The sequence below is a fragment of the Quercus lobata genome, chromosome 6, assembly GCF_001633185.2.
Source record: "Quercus lobata isolate SW786 chromosome 6, ValleyOak3.0 Primary Assembly, whole genome shotgun sequence".
Taxonomy (NCBI): Eukaryota; Viridiplantae; Streptophyta; class Magnoliopsida; order Fagales; family Fagaceae; genus Quercus; species Quercus lobata.
Genome location: NC_044909.1, coordinates 13520509 through 13537745, shown reverse-complemented (window position 1 = coordinate 13537745; position 17237 = coordinate 13520509). Strand labels below are relative to the sequence as shown.

The following is a 17237-nucleotide window of genomic DNA, read 5'->3' as shown; positions in this document are numbered from 1 at the left end:
TTTTTCGTGCATCAACCACCCCAAACATTTCCATATTTCGCCTCTATAACCCCCCTCCATAATGCATTTGTCTCTAAACCATACCTCCACAACCACTTACCTACAAGGCAGAGTTAAAGCTTCGCAATTGTCTTATCCCCAACCCCCAAACCTGCATTGGCTTACAAATCTTAGCCCAATTCATTGGGTGTAATTTAGAATCACCACTACTACCACTCCAAAGAAAATCTCTCTGTAATTTCTCCATGCGATTAGCAACCTTACTAGGTATAGGAAGAATGGAAAGGAAATAAGTAGGTAAGGAGGAGAGAGTACTTTTAATAAGAGTTAGCTTACCCCCCTTAGATAAATACAATCTCTTCCAACCTGCTAGTCTTTGCTCCATCTTCTCTAAAATAGGAATTGTTAGTCTACATTTTAAAGAGTAGTCATTCCTTAGGAATTGCTATTCCTTGTAATAAAAAGACAACCAAACAACTGAATGGTTATTCCTAAGGAATAGCTATTCCATTACATGGTCTATTATAACGTTACCAAATGTGCCATAAAAAAGTTTTATAAGATTTCGAAAAGAATTAGAAAAAGAACTGATCCCACACTTAAGTAATCTTATGAGATGGTCTTTAGACTAAATTGCATTTCCATTCTCTATGGGTAATGGGCAGAGGGTGAGGTCACGGGTTCAATCTTGTATGGGGTTGAGTTACATTTACTTATCAGAGGATCCCTATTCCCCACTCCCTTCAAAGCTTATTGTTTGTTAAACATATTGAACCTTTATCCCTCGTTGCTGTCATCAATTAAAAGTAGGATTAATTTTTGTGGCTCAATTGTTTGGGTAAACTGTGTTGAGCCATGATCCCCTTGCTGATGTCATCAATGATTTTTTCTTTTTTGATAAGTGTGAAGAAAGAATTTCTTTCTTTAGAAAAGAATAAAAAAAGAATCAAAATGAAGATTTTTTTATATATTTATTTCCCTCCTTTATAGGTGGATAGGGGTGGGGATGAGAAAATTCATTTTAATGAGTCCTCTTGTTTAAGTGACATTATTGACTTCAATTATTAATTACAAGCAGTTTGTACATCATGGATATGTTGTAACATGATACATAGATATATTATATCTTAAAATGATGATGACGTGAATATGTCATGGATACATGATGATTTAATATGGTACAGAGATATTGCATATCTTGAAAGGAAAATGATATGAATATGTTATAGATTCCATGAAAATAAACCCACAAATAACTAAGATTAGTAATTTTCATAAAAAAAAAAAAAAAGAGAATACATTAGTGGCGGATCATATGAGATTACACAATGGCTCAAGGATTGGGAGTTGGAGTAATTTTCACTGTTTTTAGAGTTATTGTATTCTATAGAAGTGTGAGGCTGTGGAGATGATAGGCTATGCTGGAGGCTGGCTATTTGAAAGGGTTTTGAGGTCCAAACTTATTATAGATCGTTCGCTCCTAAGGGTGATGAGTTGTTTCCTTGGAAAAACATCTGATGCCTGTGGCACCAACAAAAGTAGCACTCTTTCTTTGTGCAGCTTCATTTGCGAAAATTTTAACAACAGTAGAAAACATGAGAATGTAATATTATTCTAGTGATTATTGTTGCATGTGTAAGGGTTATGGAGAGACAGTGGATCATTTGTTATTGCACTGCCTCATTGCCAAGAAGTTACGGGATATGGTCTTTGCTCTTTTTGGGGTATGCCTGGGGGGGTTGTTGATTTACTAGTGAGTTGGCATGGCCATTTTGGGTGACATTGCAATAAGGAGATTTGGAAGGCCATTCTTCTTTGTTTGATGTGGTGTATTTGGAGGGAGAGAAATGCAAGGAATTTTGATGGGTGTGAGAGGTAAACTATAGACATGAACGCTCCATTTGTTTTGAAGTAAAAGATTTTACATGTAAATTTTTTTTCGGTGTTTGGTACGACAAGTAAAATTTTTTAAGCAAACCACCAAAGCTGGTGGCTCAGCCACTGGAGTTGCTGGTGTCGGAGATCTGGTGATCGGACCGCCAGAATCGGTTGCTGGAATGGCAGCTTCGGTTTATCAGATCTCCAGTACCGATTGTTCGAACAATGGTTTCAGACACAGGACAGCCGACACCAGTTGCCCAACCCACTAGATTGGTGACCTACTCACTAGATGGGATGAGGGAAGCCACTGTTTATTTTTGTAAAATGTTTTACCAAATTCTTAAGGTAAAAGGTTTTACAACTTTTTTTAAAGGATTTTCAGTCAACTGAAAATATTTTACAACTTTGATCACACTTTAATTTTACCTGCAAACAAACACTTGAAAATATAAACAAATGGAGAAAGATATATTTTATGAGGACATTGTTCCAATGGTTACTGGCCTCAGGGAAGTTTTCTTTGTCAAATATGATGGAGTTTATTGATAAATGTTCTTTTGAATCGTAGTTTGTATTTGCATCTAGTATACTACCTGCATACTTGTTTATTTTTCTTTAATAAAATTTTTACTTTTAAAAAAAAGATTAGTAATTTTTGTTGCTATTTTAGCACACATAGATCAAATTCCGCCAAGGAGCTTGTACACTTGGGATGACGTAGGACAAATTGCGGAAGATGTCTAGGTGTGTTTGTGATGGGCTTAGGGTTAGGAGAACTTGTAGATCTAGGTTTAGAATTGTTTAAGAAGGGGTAATTGGGTGTCATAGGAATTAGAAGGCAATTTGATGAGTTTGGCTATTTGGTAGAAAAAGTATGTGGAGATTTAGGGTTTTGATAGGTAATAGAAAGGGGTTGATTTGGGGTTGTAAGGAAGAAGAAAAGAGAGGTTTTTATGGTGTTTTTGGGGCTGTTTGAATTGTACCCTAGAAGAAGAAAGGGAGAAAAGAACTCACAAAGGCCAACTTGCCTCTATGTGAATACATTGAGCACAATTTATGTAAAGACTCTTTCTTGTACTAGTAGTATTAGGGCTCCTACTAGAACCAGGACTCCTAGTTTGACTAGTAAAGTAAAACCTAATAAAAGACTAACTTGGACCCAAAGAAAATAAAACCTAAGATATTTAGGATCTCCAAGAAGATTCTGAATTCAATTAAATTTAAAAAAGACTACTAATTCTTGGGAATTGCTGAAATTACAGATTTTCTCCTGAATATAAAATTGACCATAACTAATAAAATAAGAACCCAAATAAAAAACTGTTTTAACCCTAAAGACTCATTCTTAGACTGTTAATAAAACCATATGAATTTTACTTCAATTGGCCCTTACATGTGGACCCCATAAAGTAATTATTGCATAGGCGAATTTGCAAAGGAAATCTAGATGCATCTATATCCCGTGAATGATGAATCACGATTTAGGATTACATTTTTGTGTGTAGTTAAGGAACTAAGCTTTTGAAATTATTAGAGGGAAATTATCAGAGTTTGTATGTTGTGTGTTGATGAAGGCTCTCTGGATGATCTTCTTTCTTGTTATTTTTGGGTTAATGCATGACCAAAGTTAGTACCAAAGTATTTGCACTAATGCATTATTATTCTTCTTACAGTCGTTGCAACTTGAGAGACTTGCTATGTATCATGATTCAGATAGGCTTCCTTGGGACATAGACAAGAGATGGGAGGATCTCAGTCCGAAAGAGTGGATCGAGGTTTGTTCCCAGTACTATCGAAGTACCAGCCCATGTACTTTAATAATTAACTGCATTTGCTTTTGGCAACATGGTAAAATCAGACATTTTGTGTTATTTTTTGTTCTGTTCACCTCTTTGGTTTGATGTTTAACTAGATATTTGAAGATGGTATAAATGAACCAGCTGCTGACCATGGAAAGGTGTCTAAGTGGGCAATGAATCGTAACTATGTGGTGTCACCTATTAATGGAGTCCTAAAATATCATCGCCTTGGGAATCAAGAAAGAACTGATCCAGAGGTTCCGTTTGAGAAGGCTTCTCTTGTCCTAAGTGATGTCTCTTTAACAATTACAGAGGTTGTCTTCCTTCAATAATTTTTGCTCAATTTTATAAGAGAAAATGGATTGCAAATTTCTTCCTTTTTGGTACTTACTTGGCATGCAAATGGCGTTCCTGAATCAACTTTTTAAGAGTTTTTTTCTCCTTGCATAGGCGCAATATCATGATTGGATAAGACTACTGGAGGTTGTGTCAAGATACAAAGCATATGTTGAAGTTTCTCACTTAAGACCTGTTGTGCCAGTTTCAGAGGGCCCTCATTTGTGGTGGCGGTATGCTGCTCAAGCTGGCCTGCAGCAGAAGAAATTGTGGTAATATATGTGTTATTCTTTAAATATCTGTTAAATCAATAATGAGAAAACTTATAGATAATAGAAAAATGTCCTATAATTTGGAAAATGTGGTTCATATTTTCACATCTATATTGGCTATGCCCTGTGTTTTGAAGTTTGCTCTTTGAAGAGTCACTTTTAAAGTTGAATCTGACTTTACACCTGTTTCCGAACTCAGTTACCGATTCTCATGGGACCGAATTCAGCATTTCTGTCATCTTCGTCGTCGTTATGTTCAGTTGTATGCTGTTTCACTGCAACATATGCCAAATGTTAACAGTGCAGAAATTAGAGAAATTGAGAAAGACCTTGATTCCAAAGTAATTCTTTTATGGAGGTACGCAAATTAGTGTTCCTTGGAACTTTTGAGGTTTTTTTTTTTAATCTTCTTTAGCTACCGCTTAATTTTCTTTTACTCAAATGATCTTTTTTCCTTTTTGATAAAAATTTGTTACCTAAATAGAGAATATAGTCTTTGAATTTGTTAGAATTATGGTTAAGTATTCACCATTTCCTGACCGCTTAAACTTTTGAAATAATCGGTATTTTTTTTTTTTGAGTAACAATCGGTAATTTATCATGGTATCAAAGCAAGGGGTCCTAAGTTTGGTCCCTGTTTTCACTTTACCTCCCATTTAAAATGTCAAAAATCTCATGTGTTGGGCCCTAGTTATTAATGGGGAGTTTAGGCCCACACATGAGGGGAGTGTAGAATTATGGGTAAGTGATTAAATTTACCATTTTCTAATAATTTAAGATTTTGGGACAATAGGTAATTTATCAGAATCTGTCCTAATTTGTGATTAGTGCATGTATAATGTAGGTTACTTGCACACGCCAAGGTCGAATCTGTGAAATCTAAGGAAGCAGCTGAACAGAGGAGGCTTAAAAAGAGAAGCTGGCTTTCATTTAGATGGTTTGTGGGGACTCTTATCTTGCTACCTTTTCTTGGAAATAAATTATGTTGCCCTGTCTTTGTTTCTTTGGTTATTAGCCGTTCCTAATTTCTTGCTTATCTGTGGCTTCTCTGAAACTTCTGCTTGTAGCTTGTGTTTGTGTGTTCATGGGAATTTATTTTTGTTTCCTTTATATCTTAGGCATGCAGAAGCCGAGGATGACTCTGTTGGGGATGCTTCCGAGGGATCACAGCTAACAGAGGAAAGACTAACTAAAGAGGAATGGCAGGCAATAAATAATTTACTGAGTCATCAGCCGGATGACGAGTTGACATCACATTCAGGAAAGGACATGCAGAATATGATTCAATTTTTGGTAACTGTATCAATTGGTCAGGCTGCTGCCAGGATCATCAATATAAATCAGACTGAGATTGTTTGTGGTAGATTTGAACAACTTCATGTGTCTACCAAGTTTAAGCATCGCAGTACTCACTGTGATGTGTTGTTGAGATTCTATGGATTATCGGCGCCTGAAGGTTCACTTGCACAGGTTTGTTTCCTTTTATTACAAGGTTTTGATGGAAGGAAGGTATTAAGTTGCAAATGCAATATAAATGTTTTAGATTGTGATGGAATTTTGAAAAATTTGAGTGAGTTCCAGAATAGATTTTTGTTTGTAAATTTAACAAATTGAACTAATTTTGAATGTTTGTTTTCCAAGTTTATTGTACTTTACTACATTTTCTAATTTTATTAGGTGGGTGTTTATTCTTATGTTTGCTGGAGATACAGTTGATGCTCTATTTTCAATTTATGAATTGTGCTGTAGTACTATTTGTAATTGTTTTTGTCATTTATTATGCAGAGTGTCTGTAATGAGCAGAAAGTGAATGCATTAGCTGCTAGTTTTGTACACTCACCAGTTGGGGAGAATGTTGATTGGAGGCTTTCAGCTAAAATTTCTCCCTGCCACGTTACGGTAATTTCTTAGTTGTAGTTGTGGACAGAGGGACTGAGAGTGATGTGTGCTTTCAACAACATACATATAGGAGTCGTTACTTACTCTGCTTAAGATGCCTTTTTGATACACCCTAGCTTGTGTTTTCAACTTTAAGAATATGCTTGGTATTGGGTCTCACTCCAGAAAATTACTATATGAGGTTCATTATGAATTGCACTTGCAAAAGAACTTTTTCCTGACTAAATCCACAAAGATGGAAAGCCATCCACATTTTCTCTAACCTTTCCAATTGTTTCCTTTTAGTTTGATGGTACCATAGTTGGGTAGCCAAAAGTTAATTTTCCTTGCCTGCTGTATATATGATTGATGTTGTATCTCTCTATCTTCTTTTGTAGATTACTTATTAGAATTTTAATAAGTGATTAAATTCAAAATTTTCTATAAGGTTAAGCTTTTGGGACTATGTAATTTATCTTGGTATTAGAACAGGTGATCTTAAGTTTGAACATTGTCTCCACTTTACCCCTATTTAAAAGTTAAAAATTTCATGTGTTAGGTTCCACTTATTAAGGTAGTCTGAAGCCCGCATGTGAGTGGAAGTGTGAATAATAGTTAAGTGATTAAATTCATAATTTCCTATTATTTTAAGCCTTTTGGGACTAGTGGTAATCGCTACTCATAGTCTTTTAAGGTGTTTTTTTTTGGATAGGTAATAAAGATTTATTGATATAAAAAAGTCACCCAAGTATGCAGAAAGTATATTGGGGCAAACAATAAGTTACAAAAATACATGAATCTAGTAAATCAACAACAGAAGATAAAGAAAGAATCTTCAGAGCTGACAGCCAGTACAATAAAGTTCTAAAGAGTAATAACTTGAGATCCGGCATAGTTCCCTCTGTATCTTCCAAACTCCTGTTATTTCTTTCCATCCAAATGCACCACCTCAAACAATGGGGGATAATTATCCAAACACAACCATTCCGATGACAACCAAACCAACCTTGCCAGCATGCAAATAATTCAACAACAGATTTTGGCATCGCCCAATGAACTCCAAACAAACCCAAAACCATGGACCACAGATCTGAAGCAATAGGGCAATGCAGCAATGTGTGTGAACTACTTGTACATTTTTCTCCTTCTCCTGTCCTTCCCCCCACCATTTTGCTTCCCGCATTGTATGAAGCTTCCTAAATCCTTCTGTTTTGCAGCTTTTGATGGAAAGTTGTGATCGCTTTCTAGAGTTTCTGAAGAGAAGTAATGCAGTTAGTCCTACTGTTGCTTGGGAAACTGCAACTGTTTTGCAGGTAATAATGTTAATATGTATGTCAAAATATTTTATATGGCACTGAAGTTTTGTCAAACTAATCTTCTATTATTCAATGCCAAATGCAGATGAAGATCGAGAAAGTTACTCGTAGAGCACAGGAGCAATTTCATATGGTATTAGAAGAACAGAGCAGGTTAACACGTTCTCAATTTTCTTTCTTAATGTTTTTTCTCTGTTCATTTATTTGGTTATTTAATTCTTGCACACATCAATCATTTGAACTTACTTTCTTATAATTTTTTTTTATGTGATTTGTTTTATCAGTAGTTATACACTCAATTTAATTTGACCAAGCCCTAACTCCAACTAATTGGTGTCAGATATGTGTCTCATTTCTACCCTATCGAAGTCTATATTCTGTCGCCTTTCGGTTTATCATGTCATTTTATTGGTGTGCTTTATTTCTCTCTTATGGAATTAGTAATTATCCATTCATTCCATTTCTATTTCTGATTTGTGTTTCAGGTTTGCTCTTGACATTGATTTTGATGCCCCTAAAGTTAGAATTCCTATCAAAACTTGTGGCTCCTCCACATGTGATAGCCATTTTCTTTTGGATTTTGGTCATTTCACATTGCACACCATGGTATGCAACTTGAGTTATGAATTTTTCGATTGCTCTATGTGTGTTTGGTTTGGCTGAAATGATCAGTCATTATTGCAGGAATGTCAGTTGGATGACCAGAGGCAGAATCTATATTCTCGTTTTTTAATATCTGGAAGAGATATTTCTGCTTTCTTTACAGATTCTAGTTCTAACTGTCAGAACTGTGCTTTAGGCGCACAAAATTACAATAGTCAGCGAATAGTATCTTCTACGACAGAAAAAGTTGAGAATTTCTGTTCTCTAGTTGATAGGTGTGGAATGGTAGTACTTGTTGACCAGGTTTGTTTTTTCTATGATGATCACATAATTTGTTTATGCTGCTTGATACATGTGTTACTTTGGTTTTTGCCAGTAATGAAATTTTTGCTAATTGCACTTGTGCACCTGTTTATTGAAGATCAAAGTACCTCATCCTAGGTACCCATCAACGTGCATTTCTATTCAAGTGCCAAACCTTGGCATTCACTTTTCACCAGCAAGGCATAGCAGACTCATGGAATTGTTAAACATATTATATGGTACAGTGGAAGCCCGTGGTCAGTCTACTGTTGATTATTTCCAAGCAGAACTTGCTCCTTGGAGTCCTGCAGATATTGCTAATGATGCTAGAATCCTATTCTGGAAGGTGCATTCTTAATTCCAAGGGAAATAAGCTGGCTGGCTGTTCACTGTACTTATGTATCTAATTTTAATCTTTCCTGTTTCTCCCCAAAAAAAAAAAAAAAAAATTTAATCTTTCCTAATATGAATTTCTTATTTCAGGGGATTGGAAATTCTGTGGCTACTTGGCAGCCATGTTTCCTTGTGTTGTCAGGTTTATATCTTTATGTTTTGGAGTCAGAAAAGTCCCAGAGCTACCAGCGATGCACAAGGTTTTCCCTTTCCTCTTCTCCTTCCGTGTATTTCTTGGATATTTAATCTTCTAGGCTCTCAGTGATTTAATAATCACAATATTTAGGTTCTTTTATACTCAAATTATTTGGATATTGCAGTATGGCTGGCAGACAAGTGCATGAGGTTCCTCCAGCAAGTGTCGGTGGTTCTTCATTTTGTCTTGCTGTGAGTTTCAGGGGGATGGACATTCAGAAGGTAAGTTTAGTTCTTTTAAAGTAATATATTGTTTGTGGTTTGTTGTTTCTTTCATGTGGATTACAATAATTATTTCCTTTCAGTAGTTTTTATTTGGTAGTCTAAGAGGGGGTTGTTTTTAATTCTTCCCATGTCAATTAAGGAAGTTATAGAAAGTATGATCCCAAATAAAATAAAGTGTGGAAAAGAATGCATGTGGCTGATCTTGACTAATCTGTTGAGGATTCATAGCTTACCTTAATAACTTTGGACTTAGCCTTGGTTGTTGTTGTTGTTGATGTACATGCCTTACTACTAAAACTAACAGTATGGTCCGTTTCAATTGGTAATTACACACACATACACCTTTGCATATTCATATGTTTTTTTTCCCCTAATATATATATATATATATATATATAAATGAAATTTATTGAAAAGAGAGGACTACTTCATGCAAAAGGATGAAATAGCCAAAAGAAATATGTACAAACAAGAAGAAAAATAAATTATGTATAGGAGAAAAGAGTGTCTATGAACATCGGAATGGAATCACTAGAAGTAAGTCACCAAGCACGAGACCAATCAAATAGAGTGCCCACAACCAATGCAATGAGCTGGTCCCCTGAATGCTTCAAATCCTTATCACACATAGCGGTACCATGTTCCAAATATTTTATGAATGCTTCCCAACCAATTCCTCCATCTAGTCAAAAGATCAAGCACTCTCTTAGGTTAGATCCAAGAGACTCCAAAAGATCTAAAAAAAAAAACTCCATAATTGGGAGGTTTCCTCACAATGAATCAAGAGATGGTCAACATCCTCCCTGTTACACTGGCACATGCAACACCAATCTGCTATTATAAAACCTCTTCTCCTAAGATTATCATCTGTGCGAATCTTCTCCCCCTGTCCAAACAAAGAAGGAAACCCTTCATGGGGCTTTCACCCCCAAACTCCTTTCCAAGAGAAAATGACAGAAAAAGATTCCCTCAGAGCATTATAAAAAGGGTGAATATCAAAATCTCCATTCTTCTTCAACATCCACCTCACTCAATCTCCATCCTCATTAAGAGGAATATGAGACTGCAGCTGATGAAGAAAAGCCCCTATCAACTCCAGCTGATAAAATATTCTTAGCAAATGTTTCTCTTTCATTTCCGAATATTCACTAAACTTTTCTATTTTAGTAGCATTGAATTTTGTGGAGGCCAACTGTTTTTTTTTTTGAGAATGAAACTTACTCATTTAATTAATCAAAAGAGGCTGAATCAGCCTGAACAACATGATGAATGTTTGGTGGTACATCTTCCATCCAGACAGTTAAATTAGGCGTCTTAATTGCCCATCTAGCCAAAGCACGAGCGACACTATTTCCTTGTCGACGTACTTGGGTAAAACTAATACAATTATGTGGAGGCCAACAGTTGATGCTGATTTTGGTTAATTTGACTTAATGAGAGATTTCAATTACGTAGTTTTTGCTTCTGAGGGATATTTACTTTATTTGGAAAGTTAATGTTAGCAATTTTTCAATATGCAATGTCCTGAAATTTTTGCATGCTTTCTTACGTTGTGTGGTGAAATGCTTAATGTGTTGGGGGAGAAAACATATCATTATATCTACCATATGCTTTATTTGTGTGCATGGAATTTGTTTTCTTCTATGCATAAGAAAAACTTATTTTAAATATATATTTTCCAGGCTTTAGAATCTTCTAGTACATTGATTGTAGAGTTTCGTGATGAGGAGGAAAAGACCACTTGGTTGAAAGGACTAATACTGGCCACATATCAAGCATCTGTATGGTCTAAATCTTTTTTTTTTAAAATTAATCTTTGAATTATTCATCTTCTTGTCTCTTATTACTGGAAAAGTTAATTTGTATATATGCTGCATATAGGCACCTCCATCAGTAGATGTACTTGGAGAAAATGATCGTGTAGCTGAGTTTGGTGAACCTCAAACCACAAATTTGAAAACAGCTGACCTTGTCATTAATGGGGCATTGTTGGAATCAAAGTTATTTATATATGGAAAGGTCAGATGGGGTGCATTTATTTATAATGTTACAGATTTAAAAGTTGTCTTGTCATTAGTAACTTTGGGACATCCGCCTTTGCTTGTGCTTAGTGTCATATATTTTGTTCACAGCTACTCCCTAGCCCAATAAATGGAGGATTGCAGTGGCTTGACAACCAACATAAAATTTAGTCATTCTATTATTAATTACTCCACTACAAATACTTGTTGGGGCACCCCCTACTTGCCAACCCTGACTAATTTATTGAGGATCTATAACCGAGTCCAAAAAATTTGGGACTAAGGCTTTGTTGTTGTTACTTATTTTTCCTAGTTCTTTTTGTTTTTTAAGGCTTACTGATTGTGCAATTTGGTTTCTAATATAATCATCCAGATTGGAGATGACGTTGATAAGAAACTTGATGAGACTCTAATTCTTGAGGTTCTTGCTGGTGGGGGAAAGGTTTGTATAAGCTACTTTGTTTTCTATTATGGTACCTTCCGTTCCTAGTTGTGAATTTTAATTGAAGTAAAATGTGGCTCTGTGGCTCTTCTCACTTATGTAACATAATTTGGCTGAAGTGACCCGTGAAAAATATTAAATTTATCATTTCCTAACAGTTTCAGTTTTGGGACAATTAGTAATTTAATATGGTATCAAAGCCGGGAGAACCTAAGTTCCATCACTCTCTCCACTCTTCCTCCTTTTTAAAAATATTAAAAGTCCCACGTGTGGGGCCCCACTTATTAAGGGAGATTTTAGGCCCACACATTTTGGGGAGTGTTAGAATTATGATTAAATGATTAAAGTCATCATTTCTTATCAGCTTAAGCTTTTGGGACAAGTAGTAATTTAATAGTTTTCAAGAAGAGTAAATTTGCTAAACTAGATCCAGGAAAACTCCCATTGTTTTTGTGTCTATTTTAAATATATTGTAGTTGGAGTGCTCCCCTGTTTCTAAGCTCTGCATTTTAATCTTTATGTAGAGAGCAGCAATCATATTTAGTTAGTTATATTCTTTTGTTTAACTGAATATGTATTTTCCTGCTTTAAAAAATGGTGGAAGTCATACTAGACAATAGTGACATTGTTTTGCAAGCTAAGCTGGCAAGCACGAATGTGGCAAAAACCTTGATGTGTTGGAGTACCGACACGCAGTTGGCCATATATAATACATGTGGCTGATCCTAACTAAGCTATATATTAGAATTAGGGCTTGTTGTTGTTGTTGATATATTATGTTTTGATTTTCGACATGGTCGCAACACGGCAGGAACACAGTTGCGACACTTAGATAACTAGAATTAAAAAAAGAAAATCACCTAGTTTTTCAGATCTCTCTCTCCATCACTTGATCAAGTATGTGGAACTCTCCCACCTCATATCAGCGCATTAATTGGCCACTGCTTATTGCTTCTTGGCGGTTGTCTCTCTCGGCCAGCTTTGGTGATGTTTTTCTCTCCTGGATGGGTATGGCTGCAAAGAGCTCATCCCATTTTCAGTTCTTTCACCCAGTTTTGAGTTTTTGTATGTTTACTGGTATGGTATTTACTATCTACTGTTACCGTTACTGAAAGTTCCAGAAAAATCAAGAAACAGTAGTTGAATTGGAAAAGAGTATACTTACCTTCCTAATAATTGCAGAGAAGAGATGGGCACTGTTGCAGTTAGAATGAATATTGAAACGATGGAGTGAACTTTATTTTCCTGGTTTGTGTTTAGTACCGACGAACTTTGATCTTTCTCTATCTCTTTATCAAGCCTTCTGGACGTATTTTAAGTTTTAACCAGTTAGTTTTCTTTTTTTATTAGGAGGATATTAAACGGTATTTTAGTGTTGCTGAAACAGTATAATGTTTCGCTTTTTAATTGTAAGCGTGGCGGATTTTTAGCTGGGATTTTTTTTCTACGTGGCAGAACAGCCTTAATTGTAGGGCAAGGCTTCTACTTTTATATATAGTATTAGATTTGATAAATTAACACATCAAAAAAAAAAAAAAAAAGATTTGACAAATTAACCATGTACAAGTTTTTGTCTTATTAGAACTTAAACAAAATAAAAGTTTATTAAGAAAAGGAATTCATGATAACTGTATCAATATACTTTTTTATTATCAATTATTACTTTTAAATTAATTTAGGTATATTTCAAACATTTTTATGGCTTTACTTATTTCTTAAACTTGAAATAATAAACATAAAATATGGTTAAAATATAGAAAATACACCTAAAATATATTAATTACTTAATTAGTTTCCATATCCCAACCTTGTTGTGTTCTAGTTTTTCTAGAAATGCCATGTCACCGTGTCCCGTATCTTGTCGTGTCCGTATCCGTGCTTCCTTGAAGCTAAGTAACAATAATGAAAAAAGAACAGAAAAGCCCCGTCCTATATGGAAGTTTAATAGGAAAAGAGGGACTTGATTCCTCAACACAAGCTTCCCTCTTTGAACTCAAGCTATTCTTATATGACAGATGCAGGTATTCTTACTTCGGGACATGCACAATATTGAATATCACAATTTTTTTCAAATTAATTTGTCTCTGCCTCAGTGCATTGGCTATGACATATTTTTGGAGAGAGTTCTCTTTGTAATGGGATTGAGATTGGGCTCCCTGTCATAGACTTGCCCTGTCATCATAGGGAATAACCAATCAGTTTTTGCTCGATTGTTTTGGGTTGTATGAGAATATGCAAAATCCTTTGTTGGTATTTTTGTGTTGAGATTTTTATCTGTACTTTCAGCACGTGCATGCACAGAAATTAGCTTATGCATTGGGTGTATGTAACCCCCCTTTCATAAATGTATGGACTCAAATTTGCGGGACCCATATTCTTGGATCCCACTTCTGTGTGAAAGAGAGGTTACATTCACATGTTACATCAGATACTGCCTCTTGCATGCTAGTCTCCGTTTAGATAGCTCTGAAAACATATATTAGCTGTATATGTGATGTCTACAACTGGATTTTCTATGTTGCTTATCATTTAGCTATTCCTCTAGTAAAATTTCTTAGTTCAATCAAATATCTGCGGCTGGATCTTCATTCATTCTTCATGTGTAGTTTTTCCATTAAACATTTGGCCATTTTGTTTTATAGGTTCACCTAATTCGTCGGGAAGGTGACTTAAGAGTCAAGATGAAGCTGCACTCCTTAAAGATTATAGATGAGCTTCAAGGTCGTCTCTCTTTGAGCCCACAGTATTTAGCTTGCTCTGTGCAGAAGAATGAGAAATCATCTGCTTCCCCTGGCATATTTGATCCTCTTGCGAAGGAGATGTCTATTATGCTTCCTGAGGACGATGATATATTCAAGGATGCTTTGCCAGAGTTTATGTCTTTATCAGATACAGGTATTTATTCGCAAATAATGGATATGGCTCATTGTGGAGTGATGGGGGACATCAGTGACCCTACTGGGTTTGAGTCTTCTGAAGACTTTTCTCATGAAAAAGATCTGGGAAAAGGAAAGGGCACTTTTGGCGAGATCTTTTATGAGGCAGAAGGCAGTGATAATTCAGATTTTGTATCTGTTACCTTTTCTACAAGGAGTTCTGTTTCACCTGATTATGATGGTGTAGATACACAGGTACTTAAGATGAGCATCTTGGACTTTGAGTGTACATGTATCAACATTGGTTTGCTTTTTGTTGATAAAATCAATATTGGTTTGCCATGCTAATATTTTCAATTGAAAAATTTTCAGATGAGTGTTCGCATGTCCAAACTAGAATTCTTTTGCAACAGACCCACTCTTGTTGCTTTAATAGGTTTTGGCTTGGATATAAGCTCTGTGAGTTATGCGGCAAGTAGTACAGACATGACAAAAACTTCAGAAGATAAACCTTTGATGAACAAAGAGAAGACTGAAGATAGTGGCCATGTTAAAGGGCTGCTGGGTTTTGGTAAAGGTCGTGTAGTATTTTTCTTAGGCATGAATGTTGACAGTGTTGCTGTGTATCTTAACAAGGAGGACGGTTCCCAGCTTGCCATGTTTGTGCAAGAAAGTTTCCTGTTGGATATTAAGGTGATGCAAATCTTGTTATTAGCAACTTCTTTCAGCCTTTAACTTATTCTGTTTCAATATTGTTAACATAAATTGCTCGTGAGCAATAGCTCAGGCACATCCTTCCTTGTAAGTGCTTGGCAGAGGGTGGGTTCAAGACCCATCGGGAGTGTGTGTAGCTTGCCAATAAAAAAGAATTGTTACATGAATTATTTTTGTGAGTTTTATTACTGTTTGATGTTAATATGAGTGTGGCCCCACTGTTTTTTCTTCCTATTCTTACATTTTTTCTCCATTACTGAATTAAAATTTCATATGTTGTTCAAGGTTAGATCTTTTTTAGATCTCTGTTATCTTTTATATTTTATTCTTCTGACATGAGTAATTTGTTTTTGGTTTTTTTTTTAAAGGTCCACCCAAGTTCTCTTAACATTGAAGGCACATTAGGAAATCTTAGACTCCGTGATATGTCTCTTGGAACAGATAATTTTTGGGGTTGGCTTTGTGATATACGTAATCCAGGAGTTGAATCTCTTATCAAGGTACATTATCCTCTCTTCGATGAGAAACTAATGCATTGCAGGTTTCATTTTGTTTTCTTCTTTTATGTTTATATTCCTTTTAATTGTGTTGGACACTTATTCTTTTCACTTTCTTTTCTAGTTCCAATTCAAATCTTATTGTGCTGAAGATGATGATTACGAAGGATATGATTACAGCTTGAGTGGTCGACTTTCTGCTGTTCGCATTGTGTTTCTCTATAGGTTTGTTCAGGAGGTAGGTTTCAAAACTACTTGTGATTATTTGAGTTGAGTTAGCATGGTTTTTGATAAATTACCACTAGTCTTAAAAGCTTAAAACTAATAGGAAGTAGTGAATTTAATCACTTAACACTCCACCTTAATAAGTGGGGCCCAACACATGATATTTTTTAACTAATAAATGAGAGGTTGAGTGGAGATAAGGTTCAAACTTAGAACCACTTGTTTTGATACCATGATAGGTTACCACTACTCCCAAAAGTTAAAGCTGATTGGCAAGGGTGAATTTTATCACTTAACCAATATTCTAACAATTTTATTATCATTTACATGTTAAGCTGTGTTAACCATTCTTGAACTTGTTTAATTTTCTCTTGGGTTCTTTTAAGTACTTATGCAAATTTGTTCCTTAATCTTCATTTTTTCTTTGATATTTTCTGATTTAAGTGTATGAAAAATTTAATGAACACATGCTTTCTGCAGATAACAGCGTACTTTATGGAACTTGCCACCCCACACACTGAAGAAGCAATTAAGCTTGCTGATAAAGTTGGTGACTTTGAGTGGTTGATTCAGAAATATGAGATAGATGGAGCTGCTTCTCTAAAGCTGGACCTTTCACTTGACACTCCAATAATCATAATTCCAAGAAATTCAAAGAGCAAAGAGTTCGTAGATTTGCACATTACATCTTCTTTTATAATGCTGATTTGATTGAGTTCTAGGTAGTTTTTTGGATGACTTATTTGGAACCTGGGAATCTCAGAGGGAAGGGTATTTATTACAAGAGTATACTCATTCCAAAGTTATGTTAATTGAAGTAATTTAGTTGTTTTGCTCTTATGGAGTGTGGTGCTGGCAGAGGTGGTAGTGGTTGTGGTGATGGCAATGGTATTGGTGGTAATGGCAATAACTATTCGGTGGTGGTGGTATTGCAGGCAACTATGAGGAAGTGATGAGTTAGTGGTGGCCATAGTGGCAATCTATGTACAGTTTTGGCCATGTTGACGGTGGCAGTGGCTGGAATATGTGGTGTTGGTATTAATAGATGGAAGTTCCTACATGATGGGTGTTGGTGGTGTGGCTGCGACTGTCATGAATGATGGCAGTGAGGTTGGTATGGCATTGGAGATGGTGGTAGCTTTGGTGTTGCGTTGTGTAATGGTGGTGGTACTGGCGGCTACATGGTGGCTTTTGCTGTGGAGCATTGGACCTTTGGTAATGTTAATGGTTGGTGGCAATGATGGTGGAGGTCTTAGTAATG

The 17237-nt window shown here is 35.7% G+C and overlaps 1 protein-coding gene across 2 annotated transcripts in view; it reads left to right on the top strand.

Moving 5' to 3' along the window:
* LOC115995017 overlaps positions 1 to 17237 on the top strand; it is a 71604-nt gene that overhangs the window by 11025 nt on the left and 43342 nt on the right. For both annotated transcript variants that reach the window (XM_031119416.1, XM_031119415.1), the window contains exons 9-30: positions 3555 to 3656; positions 3794 to 3994; positions 4131 to 4288; positions 4488 to 4646; positions 5133 to 5225; positions 5407 to 5758; positions 6074 to 6187; positions 7384 to 7479; positions 7568 to 7635; positions 7968 to 8088; positions 8167 to 8388; positions 8507 to 8734; positions 8872 to 8981; positions 9102 to 9198; positions 10884 to 10982; positions 11083 to 11220; positions 11596 to 11664; positions 14307 to 14795; positions 14913 to 15233; positions 15623 to 15754; positions 15876 to 15989; positions 16457 to 16641. In XM_031119416.1, coding sequence (XP_030975276.1) covers positions 3555 to 3656; positions 3794 to 3994; positions 4131 to 4288; positions 4488 to 4646; positions 5133 to 5225; positions 5407 to 5758; positions 6074 to 6187; positions 7384 to 7479; positions 7568 to 7635; positions 7968 to 8088; positions 8167 to 8388; positions 8507 to 8734; positions 8872 to 8981; positions 9102 to 9198; positions 10884 to 10982; positions 11083 to 11220; positions 11596 to 11664; positions 14307 to 14795; positions 14913 to 15233; positions 15623 to 15754; positions 15876 to 15989; positions 16457 to 16641 — 3668 coding nt within the window. The remainder of the gene's footprint in view (positions 1 to 3554; positions 3657 to 3793; positions 3995 to 4130; positions 4289 to 4487; positions 4647 to 5132; positions 5226 to 5406; positions 5759 to 6073; positions 6188 to 7383; positions 7480 to 7567; positions 7636 to 7967; positions 8089 to 8166; positions 8389 to 8506; positions 8735 to 8871; positions 8982 to 9101; positions 9199 to 10883; positions 10983 to 11082; positions 11221 to 11595; positions 11665 to 14306; positions 14796 to 14912; positions 15234 to 15622; positions 15755 to 15875; positions 15990 to 16456; positions 16642 to 17237) is intronic.